The sequence below is a fragment of the Eptatretus burgeri genome, chromosome 5 (assembly GCF_056783735.1).
Source record: "Eptatretus burgeri isolate ZD-2024b chromosome 5, Ebu_testis_v1, whole genome shotgun sequence".
Taxonomy (NCBI): domain Eukaryota; kingdom Metazoa; phylum Chordata; class Myxini; order Myxiniformes; family Myxinidae; genus Eptatretus; species Eptatretus burgeri.
Window position 1 is genome coordinate 49,983,821 of NC_140965.1, and position 16,724 is coordinate 50,000,544.

General features: G+C 50.1%; 1 protein-coding gene across 2 annotated transcripts in view; it reads left to right on the forward strand.

Moving 5' to 3' along the window:
• The window catches only part of NBAS (NBAS subunit of NRZ tethering complex), a 207,924-nt gene that overhangs the window by 60,199 nt on the left and 131,001 nt on the right, over positions 1 to 16,724 (forward strand). For both annotated transcript variants that reach the window (XR_015058324.1, XM_085881820.1), the window contains exons 17-18: positions 6,073 to 6,224; positions 11,289 to 11,429. Coding sequence is in view for 1 of the 2 variants with exons in the window: in XM_085881820.1 (XP_085737946.1) it covers positions 6,073 to 6,224; positions 11,289 to 11,429 (293 nt within the window). In the remaining variant the exon portion in view is untranslated. The remainder of the gene's footprint in view (positions 1 to 6,072; positions 6,225 to 11,288; positions 11,430 to 16,724) is intronic.

Consider the following 16,724-nt stretch of genomic DNA (forward strand, 5'->3'; position numbering starts at 1 on the left):
GAGGTTTCCCAAGTCAGGATCCTCAAAGGAGTTGGCTGTACAAATTTTTACCTCCCTGAGGGATTTACAAATCGATCCAAAATGGTTCGTATACACGAGAAGGCAAGAATCAGCCAAATCATCTCCTTAAGAAACTAGAAGGGTGTGCTGTATCACGTGATTGGGTTTTCGTGTATCATGACTCGGCCGCTAGGGGTGGCGTTGATGTACATCCGGACGCGCAATAAAGCAGAGTTACTGCTACGCTCTCGCCCTCCATGTTCCGCTGCGCCTCGGACACCACAATTGGCTGACGAGGATGGTTGATCGACGAGTCACGGCGCACGGACAGGTGCCCGTTTTCATCGGAGATGACTTTGAATTGTTTTCAGAACAGTTGGGGTGCTATTTCCACGTGAATGATGTGGTCGACGAGAGCAAACAGAAGTCGATCTTGCTCGCCTCGTTATCGGCAGAACATTATCGACTGCTGAGTGATTTGGTGGCGCCAGACAAGCCCAATGGGGACACTCTGTCGTTTCGGGACATTGTGCAGAAGATGAAAGCACACATGGTGCCGGAGAAGTCATTACAGCTGGCTCGATACCAGTTTGATCGCCTCGCGAAAGGTACAGGGGAGCGCGTCGCTGTTTTTGTGGCGCGGATGAAGCGTTCTTCCGTGGCCTGCAAGTTCACGGCAAAGGAGCGTCCAGCTCGGCTCAGAGATCGTTTTATTTCTGGTTTGCGAGATGCGAAAATGGTTTCAGCAGTTCTACGGCTGAAGGGTGAAGCCATTACATTTACCTCGGCGGTCGACACTGCTACAGCTGTCGAGCAGACTCTCGGAGATGTTCGGGCCATCACCGGCCGCGGCATGCCAGATGACCTGGGGGCCCACGCGGTGTCGCGAGCGCCCCGGGACGCACGCACGACCTTCGGTGCGGACCGGGGCCAGACGTCGCCGCGCGGCCGCACGAGCGGCGAGGTGACCCCGTGGACGTGTTTGGGATGCGGAAGTCGACACCTGCGCCGTGTGTGCCCGAATAAAGACACCGTGTGTTTACGTTGTCACAAGGTGGGTCATCTGAAGCGTGTGTGTCGAGGGGCGTTGGCCACCGTTAAGGTCATGGACGGCGATGTGCGAGGTGACCTCGGCGACCCGGGGCGAAACCTGCAGCCGTTGATGAGCCTGTTTTCAATTGGTCCTGCGGTGGCGCACCCATTGACGGTGGAAGTCGAAGTGAACAACACGCCGATCACGTTTCAGGTTGATACGGGAGTGGCGGTGTTGATCATCGGCGAGCAGACCGCGCGTAGACTCAACGACCTGAAGCTTATCAGGTCTGACCTCACACTGTTCACGTACACCCGCGAGAAGATAACGCCAGTCGGGATGGCAGACGTGTCTGTGCGGTACCAAGGCCAGGTCGCCGCACTTCCGTTGTACATCATGCGGGGGAGGGGTCCGTCTCTCCTTGGCCGAGACTGGCTAACCCGCATCAGGCGAGACGGTGCCGCCGTTCACCTTGTGCAACCCGTGCCGAGCCGATGGGAGGATCAGTTGGAGAAGATTCTTCAAAGACATCAAGGTTTGTTTTGTGACGACCTTGGGAAACTCAAGGGTGTGGAGGCAAAGCTCTTCCTGAAGGAGGGGGTGGTTCCTCGTTTTTGTAAACCACGACCGGTGCCGTATGCTCTGTGGGACAAGGTCAAGGGTGAACTGGATCGGCTGGAGGCCTGTGGAGTGATCGAACGGGTGTCGTACTCAGATTGGGCCACCCCGGTCGTCACGGTGCTGAAACGGAATGGAGACGTCCAATTGTGCGGGGACTTCAAGTCCACGGTTAACCCGGGGCTCAGCGTGGAGAAATATCCACTGCCGTCAATCGATGAAATATATGCATGGCTGGCGGGGAGTCGATACTTCATGAAGCTTGATCTGCGTGATGCATATTTTCACCTGCCGATGGATCCCGGGAGTCGCGACCTTTTGACAATGAACACGTGTCAAGGACTCTATCGATATACCCGACTCTGTTTTGGAATTGCTTCGGCCCCCGCCTTGTGGCAGAAAGCCATGGATCAGGTTTGCATTGGCCTGCCCACTCAAACCTACCTGGACGATGTGCTCATTGCGGGGAAAACGGCGGACGAGCATCTTACGAACATTGCCCAAGTGCTGACGAAGCTAGAAGCGTGCGGCCTGCGCTTGAGCAGAGACAAGTGCGCGTTCTTCAAGCAGCGCTTGAATACCTCGGGCACATCATCACGCCGGAGGGGCTGTTGAAAGGCCCTCGGAAGGTGGAGGCGATTCAGCACATGCCACCGCCTCGCGACAAGACGCAGCTGTGCTCGTTCATTGGTATGGGCCAGTATTACCAAAGGTTCGTGCGTGGGTTCCGCTCACAGCTTGCGCCGTTAACGCGGTTGCTCAGGAAGGACGAGTGCTGGGCCTGGGGGCCTACACACCAGGCGGCGTTCGACCGCGTCAAGCGGCTGCTCACAGAGGATAAGGTCCTCGTGCACTACGAGCCTGCGCATCCGCTCTTATTGGCATGCGACAGCTCTGCATATGGCATCGGCGCAGTACTCTCCCACAGGATGGACGATGGTTCCGAACGGCCTGTTTGTTTTGCATCCCGGACCTTGTCCGCAGCAGAGTGGGAATATGCCCAGATCGAGCGCGAGGCTCTCAGCCTCGTCTGGGGTGTACGGAAGTTTCATCAATACCTGCTGGGGCGGCATTTCACTTTGCAGACGGATCACAAACCGCTTCAATCCATCCTGAGACCCGAACGCGGGGTACCGGTGGTAGCCGCTGCGCGGATACAGCGGTGGTGTCTGTTTCTTGCTGCTTACGATTAGAATATTCATTTCCGGAGCACCGAAAAGCATGCTAACTGCAACAGGCTCTCGCGCTTGCCTTGCGCGGAGGGTCCAGCTGCGTCTGAGTCTGCCGACCAGGTCGATGTGTTCGCGCTGGGCCAGGTCCAAAGCGGGCCGATCACGGCCAAACATTTTGCGGTGGAATCTGCTCATGATCCAGTGCTCGCCCGCGTCGTCCAGGCGATTTCTACGGGGAATTGGAGCGATCTACCTTCGACACCGGCATTTCAACCTTTCACGTCGCGCGCATCAGAGCTGTCTTTGGTCCAACGGTGCGTTATGTGGGGAATGAGGACGGCGATTCCACCGAAGTTCAGGCAGCGGTGTTTGGAAGAACTGCGTGTCAGTCACCTTGGCGTCGCGAAGACCGAGAGTCTTGCTCCTAGCCTGTTGTGGTGGCCGGGGTTGGACAAAGACATTGAACAGTTGGTTAAGTGTTGCACCACGTGCCAAACAGATGCTGATAACCCGCGTCGAGCTTTGGGACTATGGCCTACCCCAGACAGGGCCTGGCAGAGGGTCCATGTGGATTTTGCGGGGCCGGTTAATGGCAAAATGTTTTTGATTGTGATCGATGCATTCTCTAAATGGCCAGAGGTTGTAGTAATGCAGCATACATCAGCAAACATTACAGTAGAAAAACTGCGGACGATCTTTGCCAATAAAGGATTACCCGAGGTTCTGGTCTCTGATTAACGGTCCGCAGTTCATCGCAGGTGTATTTGATGAATTTATGCGTCAAAATGGTATTCGACATATAAGGTCCGCACCGTATCATCCTGCGACGAATGGGCAGGCGGAGGCGTTTGTTAAGATGTTGAAACGGGCTTTGCGCAGGGGGGAGGGGGGTGTTGCACCTGTGCAGACGGTGGTCGATGTCTTTTTGCTCCAATACAGGAAGGCGATTCATCCTGTCACGGGCGATTTTTTTTTTTTTTTCCTGCCATTCGTCTCTATGGACGGGCATTGCGGTCCAGACTGGATTTGCTGCGACCTGGAGGGTCGATGAGTGGGGCGGTGTCGCGCCTGACGCTGCTGCGCGGTTTTGATGTGGGACAGCGGGTAATGGTGCGCGATTATTTCCACGGTTCCAAATGGGTGCCGGCTGTGGTCTCTGTGGTACTGGCGCCGGCGAATTGCATGGTGCGGACTGATGGTGGGGAGGTGTGGAAGCGGCACGTGGACCAAATGCATGATCGCTGTTCAGCGTCACCCCCCCCCGCCCCCCGTGCCGAGCGATGTGGGACCCCCACCTGTGATGTCGCCGTGGCCAGACGTTGTATCGCCAGGACCGGACGTGTCGATGCCCGCGGGGTGTTCACCTGATTCAGTCCTGCTCGAGGACGACGAGCAAGCTTGTCGGCCGGGGGCGGTTGTTGTTGCGGATGGGGCAAGTCCGGCGAGGGTGTCACCTCGACCTAGCCGTGAGGCGTCTGAGCCTGGGCCGTCTGGCGTCGCTGCCCGTCCGAGGCGGGTCAGGAGACGGCCGCGGTACTTGGAGGATTTTGAATGTTGATTGGTTTCGTTTGATCATGTTATAATTGTCATTTCATCATTTGAATTGTCATTTTACGAGGGGACGAGTGTGCTGTATCACGTGATTGGGTTTTCATGTATCATGACTCGCCCGCTCGGGGTAGCAGTGATGTACATTCGGATGCGCAATAAAGCGGAGTTACTGCTGCGCTCTCGCTCTCCATGTTCCGCTGCGCCTCGGACACCACAAAGGGCACTCGCCAGAGCGCATATCTCCAGCATTGAACGCCTGATCCACGAGAACGTATCGGGCCCAATACATTTTTGAAGTATCATGCTATATAATACTCTATCGTTTTTGGGCTTTTCTCTCAATGGTGAAGAATCACTTTAAAAATGAAATAATCCTCGTATCCAGATCCGGATCCAGATCTTCACTGAAATCGAATCAATTCTTCCTTGCCACACACACACAACGTGTCCACCAAGTTCCGTCCGAATCCGTGCACAACTTTTTGAGATATCCTGCGTACAGATAAACAGACAAACAGAAAGGGGCGAAAACAACCTCCTTCACCTTCGGTGGTGAAGGTGTAACAAGTTTATTGACGGACAGATGAGATGTTTGTGTGAACACTCCCCTCCCCCCTCTCTTTCTACTGTTCCTTTTGTTTTGTTGCATCTTGACCTGTTCCATGTTCAAGCTCCTCGAGGAGGTTCAACGTTGTGTCGAAAAAACACAATTGTTCAGGAGTCGGCTCTTCAGACATATCGGCAGACAGTTTCCCGCCACTCATTTTCAGGTTGTGGATCCCTTGACTCGATTTCAATTTGTGTTACCATGCAGTGTAAAATTCACAAAGCTCACAAATGAAGTCCTTCATGAAATTATTTTGCCTTTTCAATGATTATTGGGCCAGAAATATATTCACCCTCACTGCACCGTTGCTGAAACCACTCCTACAGTATCTTGTCTATGTTGGTCCATCTTTCCCTGTGCATCGTTCTTCACTCGGCGATGGCCTTATTCAAGTCGCTCAGCGTAGAACTTCAACAGCTTTCACATTGCTCCTTCGTGTCATATATTGTTTGAATACCCAACACCAAAATGGTCACCACAGGCTTCGCACTGACTGGCCCTTATCTGTCGTCTGTATAATTTCCACTTCCTGCTCAATCATTAGCGTAATGTGCTTTCTCTTCACACCACCAGCACCAACACACTTGTCACTCACTGTACCTTAAATGTTTGTTGGATGCCACGGTCAGGGCATAAAATACAATTCAGAGAAAGCAATGGAAAAGCTTTGGGAAGTGATCACCGCAAGTTCCAACTGAGTACTGTACATTACAGCAAACTATGGTGAAGTGGTGGCGTGGGCTACGTAAGCTCCATACAGGATGTACAACAGAGCACCGAGCCAGAGAAATGTGTGCGGTCTCCGGATTCAGAAAGAGCAATTGCCTAATTGTTGAAAATGGGGAACATATGAATATATTTTACTATTATAAAGTCGATTTTTTTTATTTTTTTTTTAATTTTTTGAAATCGTGCTGGGTTTTAAGAGTTGCCATATTGTAGAATGCTGGTTTATCTATGTTTCACTCTAGTTGCTTCAGTCATTTTGATGTTTTCAAAAAATTATCATAACTCCCTTTCAGCAAGCGGGGTATTCTTGTAAGCTTCAGGGAAATTGAATATTTGTGATATTGATGGTATTTTTTATACAGACTAAGATTCGCAAGCCTGAGTGGGTCCTCCATGAGTGTCTGGAGCGAGTACCAGAGAACGTTGATGCTGCAAAAGAGCTGCTGCTTTACGGTCTCGAGGGAACGGGACTTGACGCCCTGATGGCCTTGGCAGACGGAGAGCGACATGACCGGTTGGTACCTTGTTTATATGACGTTCTCACACACATGAAATTGCAGAGCACACTACCCTGCCTTTTCCTTGGTATTGTAGAAATATTTGTGCAAGACATTTAAAAGTCAATGCTGTAGAGTAATTGTCCCCCGCCCCTCTGACAAGGTCACAGACGGGGGACATTAAAATGAGCTCTGTCCGACTGACCGACCGATCGACCGATCGTCTGTCCATGTGCTTTTGTGTACACGATATTTCAAAAACCATTCAACATTTAGCTTTCATATTGCAGGCATCTATTCCTCATGACTTTATCTCAACCTGATTAAATCACGGCTGTGATGCGTTGAATTATGTTGCCTTGGCGACCATCTCGGTAACTTGGCTTGTGCACGTGATATTTCAAAAACGGTTCAAGATTTGCTTTCATATTACACAGATCTATTCCTCATACCACTCAAAAGGTGTGGGACCTAGACTATTAGCTCCTTGTCTTTATTTGCTTCATTCGTGCTTGAATACAGACTTGTGTGAAGTTCAAAAGATATGTTCCACGAACCATTCTCCATCACAAATCCATCCATCTATCCATTGGGACCATACTCTGTGCAGAGCGTTGGTGCTGCCTAAGCAGTTTCCTTGGCTATTGAGTACAATCCTGGACGGGTCGCCACTCCGAGACAGGATACCAGCATGCTCGCACTCATTTTGCCGACCTCGGAAGGATGACAGGCAAAGTCAACCCCACCCGGTATTAATTCAACAGCCGAGGGGGATTTTAATTCAGGATCTTAGGATCCCAAGCCCACCACCCTAACCATTAAGCCAACACCAGGCACATCACAAATCCATGGTGTTTCAAATGTCCCAAGTAAACTTGTGAAACATTTATTTAGTGAGTCAACAATAAATTGCATTTTCCACCCCATACTTGACCCCCACCACTGAACTTACTGTGGTGTTTGTGTATCCTTGAGCACCTCTTTCTCTCTGTCCCTCTGGCAGTTTAATGTTCTTTTCTCTTTTTTTAAGCTGAGATTTATTTACATCTTGATGACCAACCATTTTTACCCTCATATTATGGGCACAAAAGGCAGTGTTTTATAAATGTAAACAATTATTATTTTAATAATTTTCAATCATTCTCTCACGAGACTCTCTCAAAGTCAACATGTCTCTGGAAATGGATAACGACCACCAAATCACCAACCTTGCCTGTCCTTCCAAACCCTCAACTCTGTGATTCATTAGACAAAGCAGAGACCATTCAAACTGCAACTGAAGCTGCCGAAATGCAAATGAAGCTGTTTTGAGCCCGGAGTGTGCGGGTTGGGTGGATGGGCACTTTTTTGGTGGTCAGGGCTACTGCTGGGTTTGATTCCTCAGTTTGAATTTTGGGATTTGGCTCGGGTTGAGAGATTCTGGGGCTTATCACATTTTGATTGTAAAACTTGTTAAATTAAAGACACAAAACACTGGTATCTCTGGGCATTTATAAGCATTGTGGCTCGGCTGTGATGGGCTCTCGGGTCTCCTGGCCTGAGCCAGGCTTTGGGGTTTGGACTGCGGGGTCCGGCTGCTGTAGGCATGTTCGTTTATCCAGTTCACACATTATTTGACACTCCGGGCTGTGTGTGACCCCCCCTTCGGAGAGATCCAGTTCCAGGGTGGGTAAACAGGGTGGCAACCGCAGTTTGAGTCGCATACCTCAAGGGAAGCCCATGTTATAATCTCTTTAAAAATGGTATGTGCTGTTTGAAAGAGATGGGTGGTTTTTGCTGTGCTGTTTGAATGTGATGTTTTAACGTACCCCATTTCATTCAACCCCGTACTAATGCTGACAGACATGACCATCCCCTCAAGTTCCCCTCCCAACTACTGCAAGTCAACCCCCCACCCCCCTCCTACTTCCCTTCAAGTCCCACAAGCAAACAATTCCAGAACACCCCCTCCCCACTTCCTCTTCCCTACTCCCCCGTCCTCTTCGCTCCCCCCCCTTCTTGAACCCCCTTCCTCCCTAACTGTATAACGATGTGTGGTGAAGTGTCACTTCCCTGCCCCCCTCCTTGCTCTCCCTCCAAACACCCATTCTCTCTCTCCCTCTCCCCCCCCCCCCGTCTCTGTCCCCCTCCACACTCTTCGTGTTCCCATCAGCAAAGCGACACGTGATATTTTCTAGTTTTAAATGAAAGACCATTAGAAGTAGTCAGTCTGTAGGTTTTGTTATCATATTTTGTGATTATTGTTTTCATTTTCACAGGTTCAACCAGGAATATTTATTCACTGGACTTAGCTTTCGCCAAAATGACTTGACGTGAAAAGTGCACAAGTTAGATCAACGTGAAAGACAAGTATTTACAGGATTCATCATTGTGTGGTTCGCCAATCAGTATAAAGGAAGGACATCAGAAAGATAAATTATTTGCATTAATAGCAACATATTTCAGATGCAAATAAAAATGGACATGTCAGGTCAGGTGTGGGAGCATGTGCCGGAGTAGTGCGTCGCCGTGTCCACTTTCCATTCGTACTCCAGGAGCCTGCGTCTGGCCACCCCCCAGGTAGATGCCTGGCCCATCCCCATCTTCTTGAGATGCCAATCAACCTGCTGCAACCACGAGTGATGTGGTTGGCCCATTGGCCTCCTCCACTCATGAAGCATCCTCGCTGGGGAAGCAGGATCAGCATCAGGAAAATGAGCCACATGTCCATACAGCCTCAACTGATGCTCACGGACTATGCAGGTAACAAATCTCGTCAGAGTTTTTCTCAGCAACCGCACATTGGACACAATCTGACCAGCGATATCCAAGGATTCTCCAAAGAGACCTCGTCCCGAAGGAGTTAAGTCTCCGTCTCAGATCTCTGTTCAGAGTCCAAGTCTCACGTTCACAGAGCAAGACTGAAAGCACCAAGGACTTAAAGACTCGGACTTTCGTCATCCTGCATAGGTACCGACAGTGCCACACCCCATGTTCCAGTGAATCTATGACTCCCCAGGCCAAACCCAGATGTCTATTGACCTCTGTCTCACAACATGCAGCGACATGAATATCACTGCCAAGGGAAGTAAATCTTTCCATAACCTCAGCATCCTCACCACAAATGGGTGCAGGCAAGATAGCAGCATCCAAGATTCCATTGAAAGCCTGGATCTTCGTTTTGACGAAGGAAACCCGTAATCCCAGCAGCTCCAACCCCTCATTCAGCACCTTGAGGGCCCCAAAAGGATATCTAGAGTCTCCACAAAGATGACTGCGTTATCTGCTAAATCAAGGTCAGAGAACTTGACATTCTCAAATGATGCACCGCAGCTTGATCTCTCCGACATCCTCCCCAGAATCCAGTCCATACAAGTGCTTAAAAGCGTGGGGGACCAGAACACACCTCTGACAAACTCCTGTAGCAACTGGAAATAATTTTGGAGATGGTACCACCACATCTCACAGCACTCTCAGTACCAGAGTAGAGTTCAGACACCAGATTGATCAGTTTTGGTGGCACCCCACAAAGACCGAGAATCCTCCAGAGGGCATTGCGATTCATTAAATCAAACGCTTTGCGGAGATTAACATAGGCGGTGAGCAGTCCCTTCCAAAATTCTCGTCTGCGTTCGGTGAGGACCCGAAGACCAAGGATACGGTCAATCATTGGACCTCTTTGGTGGAAAGCCCAACTGCTTTTGGCACTCGTGCTCAAGCAGATGGTGGCAAACTCTGTCAAGAATTATCCAAGCAAAGACCTTGCCCAGCACTGAAAGCAACGTCTCCCCTTGGTAGCTGTTGCAGTCCTGGCGATCACCCTTCCCTTTCCAGAGAGGGACGAGAAGGTCCTTCTTTCAGTCAGTTGGGATGATGCCTGTGTTCCAAAGAGAACACAGAGCTACATGCGATGACATTAGTACAGCATTTCCACCAGCCTTGAGAAGTTGAGCATGGATGCCACAGATCTCAGGAGCTTTACCCCCCTTTCAAGTGGTTCACCGCAGCCTGTGTTTGCACAAATGAAGGTGGTTCTCAGTTGATTAGAGGGTCAGCAATAGGGATAGTGACACCCCTGACATCCAACTCAACTGCTGGTGGATCAGCCTGGTACAGCCACTCAAAGTAACCGGTCCACCGGGCCTTCACTTCAGGCTCCTTTGTCAAGAGCCTACCACCCTCCGCTCTAACTGCAGTACATCGAGGGATGGGCTTGGAGGAATGTTATGCACAAATTCCCCTTAAAGCAGGACGACAATCACTTGACCACAGGTGATGGCCTTCCCCTTCACAGATTCCTTGCATGTGGGCCTCCTTGTCCACTCTCGGCACACATACAGTTTTATGCCTCGCTGAACAGCTCAGCTCTGTCATTAATCCTGACCCTGCAACTCTGGTCAGTGGTATCCAGTATCCCTTGGAAGAAGAAGTTCTTCGCCTGATGGTGGTTTCCATGACATCCTCCAGCAACATCAAGGATGGTAGTCTTGAAGGCACTCCACAACTCTTCAGGATTTCCCAAAACACCCAGAAGACCCCCTCCCCCAAAATCCCCACTCAGCCTGTTTGCAAACTCCTCAGCTGCCCTCTCATCCATGAGTTTGCCAACATCCAGCCTAGGCTGGGATGTTACCAAAAATGAACAAAGTTCCTTTAAGTATTTGATTTCAGTGGCCAAAAGCATGAAGAAGAAGAAGAAGAAGAAGAAGAAGAAACCCATATTTATGGAGAGAGATTTAGTTTTCAAGATGCATCTTTAAAAAGTGTCAAGTTGCAATTTACATTTAATATATAACAGGTTGCAAATCAGGAGGTGCTTGCTCCCCATTATGTGAACCATTATGTGTAGGGTCATTTTATCTGTTCATATGAAAACCAAATTTATTTATGATTACTTTGTCTGTTTTACCCTGAATGGGTGACCAAGGAGGTACAAGTATATTCGAAATCACATTTAAACATCATTACCTTTTTTTTTTCTCAACGACAGTCCGACAGTTAAACATTTGTTGACAAAGAAAAAGGAAGAACATAAGAAGACATTTTTGGAAAAGTGTTGTGTGTAAAGCAAATAAAATATTGTGTCATGTTTCAAATTGTAGATTTGTAACACCTGGAGACTTGGACCTGCCTGAGATTTCATATGAGGATCTAGAGGGAGAGCCTGAGATTGAGGAAGAGCTGTTGTGCAGGCGTCAACAGGAACGAGAAAAATGGCTTCTCGCACGTGTTAACTTCTCCAAGTAAGTATCTGCATTTTATGCAATTGATTTTCATTGCAAAAACCTGTTAAGAGTATCGTGGGAAATGAGGTGCGGCTGCTGTTTTGAGTGTTAGCCCTTCCTCGGAGAAAAGGAGGGAAATTTAAGTGGAGGGAGGGTTTACGTTGTGTTCAGCAAAGGTTAAAGATTTAAGAGACCGGATCAAATATGGGGTGTCAAGGAACAAGGGTCAAAGATCAAATGGTGTTTTGCCATGAATTGTGATATTATAACAATAGGAGTGAAAAGGTGGTTTGGTGAAGGAGAGGATAACAAAGAATGTAAGGAACTATAGTTCATAGAACATGATACCCCACACAGTGTTCAAGACACTATATACTTCAATAAAAAAAAAAAACAAGCTCAGATGAGCTAAGATCCTCGTCCTCTTAATGATGACGTCATAACAACGAATATGGCGTCATTGTGATTTATCAGGTTTGCGATAAATTATCTGTGCTAATGCCCGGCTTGATTCCCGCAAACAAAATTCAAACAGCTTGCTCCGTTTCGGACATAATGGTATAGGCGATTTCCATTAGTGGCGATATTATGACGTCAACTTTTTTTCTCGGAAGAATTTCCAAAATTGGAGTTGGTTACTGCCTGCGCGTGGGCTTTCTGCATATACATGGCAAGTTTCACGAAGATCCGATGAAAACTCTGGGTTGTGAAACAAAAAATTTCAAAAAATAGGAATGACGTCATAATGATGTATCATATGTGCGGTAATTCATCTCTGCTAATGCCCTGTTCGATTCCCGCAAACAGAATTCAAAAAGCTTGCCTAGTTTTGGAGATAATTTTTTAGGCGATTTCCATTAGCGGAGATATTTTGACGTCATAACTTTTTTTGAGGAGGAGGAATTTTCAAAATCGGAGGTGGTTACTGTCTGCGCAGGGTATTTTTACATATACAGTATACGAGCATAACCCGAGTTCTTGGAAGTATTAAGAAGGTGATTTATATTCTTCAGTGTTCAAGTAGAGAATTAAATTTAAATAAAATAAAGTTGTAAAAGTCTTATAAATATATTAATTCTGGAATTTTGCTGCCGTTTTACCACCGTTGACGCAGTGTCTAACACACCTCCCTATCTAACACATTACATTAGTTATCCATGCCTGGTGTATGTGTCCTTTATGACATCCTTAAAAACAGTACATTTCCTCTATGGCGATTTTCATTTTCAATAAATTAACTTCTATTTTAAATGAGTGAACGTTTTATTTTTTTTTCCTTTAATTTTTAATCCTAATAAAAAGAAAACATTTCCTTTTTTCTTTTTTTTGATTTTTTTTTCGCCACTTTTTCTCATTCATGCTCCTTCATGTGCATTCTGATTTACTGTATTTATGTTGTAATTGCCTTTTCCTCCTTTGTTATCTTGTCATCTAACACTACATTGACCTCACTCCACCGAAATTTGACTCTTGACACTTGATCCAGTCATTTTGATGTTTGGTACATGGCTTAAGGGGGGGGGGGGGGAGGGGAATGATGCACTTTTTGTACACAACGTCGAGGCTCATGGAGGAGCTAAATTATATAATGGATTTCAATGTAACAGAATAAAAGGAACTGCAGAAAGAGAGGAGGGAAACACACCAACAGCAGGGTTGAGGGACAAAATATAGGAGTTGAGGGACTTAGATAAATATGGGATGTGCGGAAGAATGACGGCAAAGGGAGTACACACACGGGGTGGGCAAGATGGATACAGCCACAAACTCTCAATAAGGAAATAGGTGGGCTCGGAGGAGGGTAAATGGTGGCTTACCAGGTAGAAAATATGGTTTAGGATGGGGGATGATCTGAGATGGTGGTGAACAGCTGTCTTGAAGACCTGAAGGGAACAATGAGATTTATGAGAATGGGTAAGTTGGTTCCACACATGAGAAAAAGAGGGACAAATTATTAAAGTAACCCTTTATCTGGTTTGCAGTTATGAATAATCTAAACCCTTTATCTGGTTTGTAGTTATCATAAATCCCATGTTATCATTTACAAAATTTGGCCTTCAGGATGGTACTCTGACTTTATTACAATTTTCTTCTACTGGTTCAGCATCTAAATGGGTTGACTACCTCTATAATCATTTGGGTCATTGCTGCTCTATAAGGGTCAAAGTGGTTCCATTAGACAACATCAATGGTGATACTCCATGGGACATCATACGGGATCAGATTCTCCAAAGGGACATCATACGGGATCAGATTCTCCAAAGGTACACCATGCGGGATCAGATCCTCCAACGGGACACCATGCGGGATCAGATCCTCCAACGGGACACCATGCGGGATCAGATCCTCCAACGGGACACCATGCGGGATCAGATCCTCCAACGGGACACCGTGCGGGATCAGATCCTCCAACGGGACACCGTGCGGGATCAGATCCTCCAACGGGACACCGTGCGGGATCAGATCCTCCAACGGGACACCGTGCGGGATCAGATCCTCCAACGGGACACCGTGCGGGATCAGATCCTCCAACGGGACACCGTGCGGGATCAGATCCTCCAACGGGACACCGTGCGGGATCAGATCCTCCAACGGGACACCGTGCGGGATCAGATCCTCCAACGGGACACCGTGCGGGATCAGATCCTCCAACGGGACACCGTGCGGGATCAGATCCTCCAACGGGACACCGTGCGGGATCAGATCCTCCAACGGGACACCGTGCGGGATCAGATCCTCCAACGGGACACCGTGCGGGATCAGATCCTCCAACGGGACACCGTGCGGGATCAGATCCTCCAACGGGACACCGTGCGGGATCAGATCCTCCAACGGGACACCGTGCGGGATCAGATCCTCCAACGGGACACCGTGCGGGATCAGATCCTCCAACGGGACACCGTGCGGGATCAGATCCTCCAACGGGACACCGTGCGGGATCAGATCCTCCAACGGGACACCGTGCGGGATCAGATCCTCCAACGGGACACCGTGCGGGATCAGATCCTCCAACGGGACACCGTGCGGGATCAGATCCTCCAACGGGACACCGTGCGGGATCAGATCCTCCAACGGGACACCGTGCGGGATCAGATCCTCCAACGGGACACCGTGCGGGATCAGATCCTCCAACGGGACACCGTGCGGGATCAGATCCTCCAACGGGACACCGTGCGGGATCAGATCCTCCAACGGGACACCGTGCGGGATCAGATCCTCCAACGGGACACCGTGCGGGATCAGATCCTCCAACGGGACACCGTGCGGGATCAGATCCTCCAACGGGACACCGTGCGGGATCAGATCCTCCAACGGGACACCGTGCGGGATCAGATCCTCCAACGGGACACCGTGCGGGATCAGATCCTCCAACGGGACACCGTGCGGGATCAGATCCTCCAACGGGACACCGTGCGGGATCAGATCCTCCAACGGGACACCGTGCGGGATCAGATCCTCCAACGGGACACCGTGCGGGATCAGATCCTCCAACGGGACACCGTGCGGGATCAGATCCTCCAACGGGACACCGTGCGGGATCAGATCCTCCGACGGGACACCGTGCGGGATCAGATCCTCCGACGGGACACCGTGCGGGATCAGATCCTCCGACGGGACACCGTGCGGGATCAGATCCTCCGACGGGACACCGTGCGGGATCAGATCCTCCGACGGGACACCGTGCGGGATCAGATCCTCCGACGGGACACCGTGCGGGATCAGATCCTCCGACGGGACACCGTGCGGGATCAGATCCTCCGACGGGACACCGTGCGGGATCAGGTCCTCCGACGGGACACCGTGCGGGATCAGGTCCTCCGACGGGACACCGTGCGGGATCAGGTCCTCCGACGGGACACCGTGCGGGATCAGGTCCTCCGACGGGACACCGTGCGGGATCAGGTCCTCCGACGGGACACCGTGCGGGATCAGGTCCTCCGACGGGACACCGTGCGGGATCAGGTCCTCCGACGGGACACCGTGCGGGATCAGGTCCTCCGACGGGACACCGCGCCGGATCAGGTCCTCCGACGGGACACCGCGCCGGATCAAGTCCTCCGACGGGACACCGCGCGGGGTCAAGTCCTCCGACGGGACACCGCGCGGGGTCAAGTCCTCCGACGGGACACCACGCGGGGTCAAGTCCTCCGACGGGACACCACGCGGGGTCAAGTCCTCCGACGGGACACCACGCGGGGTCAAGTCCTCCGACGGGACACCACGCGGGGTCAAGTCCTCCGACGGGACACCACGCGGGTCAAGTCCTCCGACGGGACACCACGCGGGGTCAAGTCCTCCGACGGGACACCACGCGGGGTCAAGTCCTCCGACGGGACACCACGCGGGTCAAGTCCTCCGACGGGACACCACGCGGGGTCAAGTCCTCCGACGGGACACCACGCGGGGTCAAGTCCTCCGACGGGACACCACGCGGGGTCAAGTCCTCCGACGGGACACCACGCGGGGTCAAGTCCTCCGACGGGACACCACGCGGGGTCAAGTCCTCCGACGGGACACCACGCGGGGTCAAGTCCTCCGACGGGACACCACGCGGGGTCAAGTCCTCCGACGGGACACCACGCGGGGTCAAGTCCTCCGACGGGACACCACGCGGGGTCAAGTCCTCCGACAGGACACCACATGTGATAAGCGGTTACGTATAAACTTCAGTATCTCTGCTCCTGTCTGGAAGATATGGTTCTGAAAATTTTACTATTTACTCTCCTGAGGCTATTTTTTGCAAATCGCTGTTTTTTTTTGTTGTTGTTTTTTTTGTTAATTAGTTGAACCAAAAAAGGATGAAAAATGTAAAACTGCAAAATGAGTTATGTGCGATATTCCCCACCCTATGGAGTAGCACTGTTTTATGTGCAGGGCAATACCATGCACACTGGATCATCTGAATAACTTTGCAAAACATTTTATTTGCTTGTGATGAAATCAAAGTATTTCAAATCAAAACATAGCAAGAAAAAAAGGCCCATCAAACCAAAAATATATGACAAAGTCACGACCTAGAACAGCACTCAGTAGAGCGCATACCTCCGCCAGGCTGAACAGTTTACGTTTTGTATCTTCCATTTCCTTTCCTGTAGTAATTCTCTGCACACTACTGTGGTAGGACCTGTCACCAACTGTAGTATATGAGAGTAGTACTCTCATATACTATATCGTTCTAACTGCAGCATTTTTACCTGGGCCCCTAAAGGCCGGATCTGCATCCGGACCATTTGTCCTCGTCACACACCAAACTCTAATCTGCTTGTTCTTGTCACATACCCAACTCATTCACCACATTTTGTCGTCCGTCCA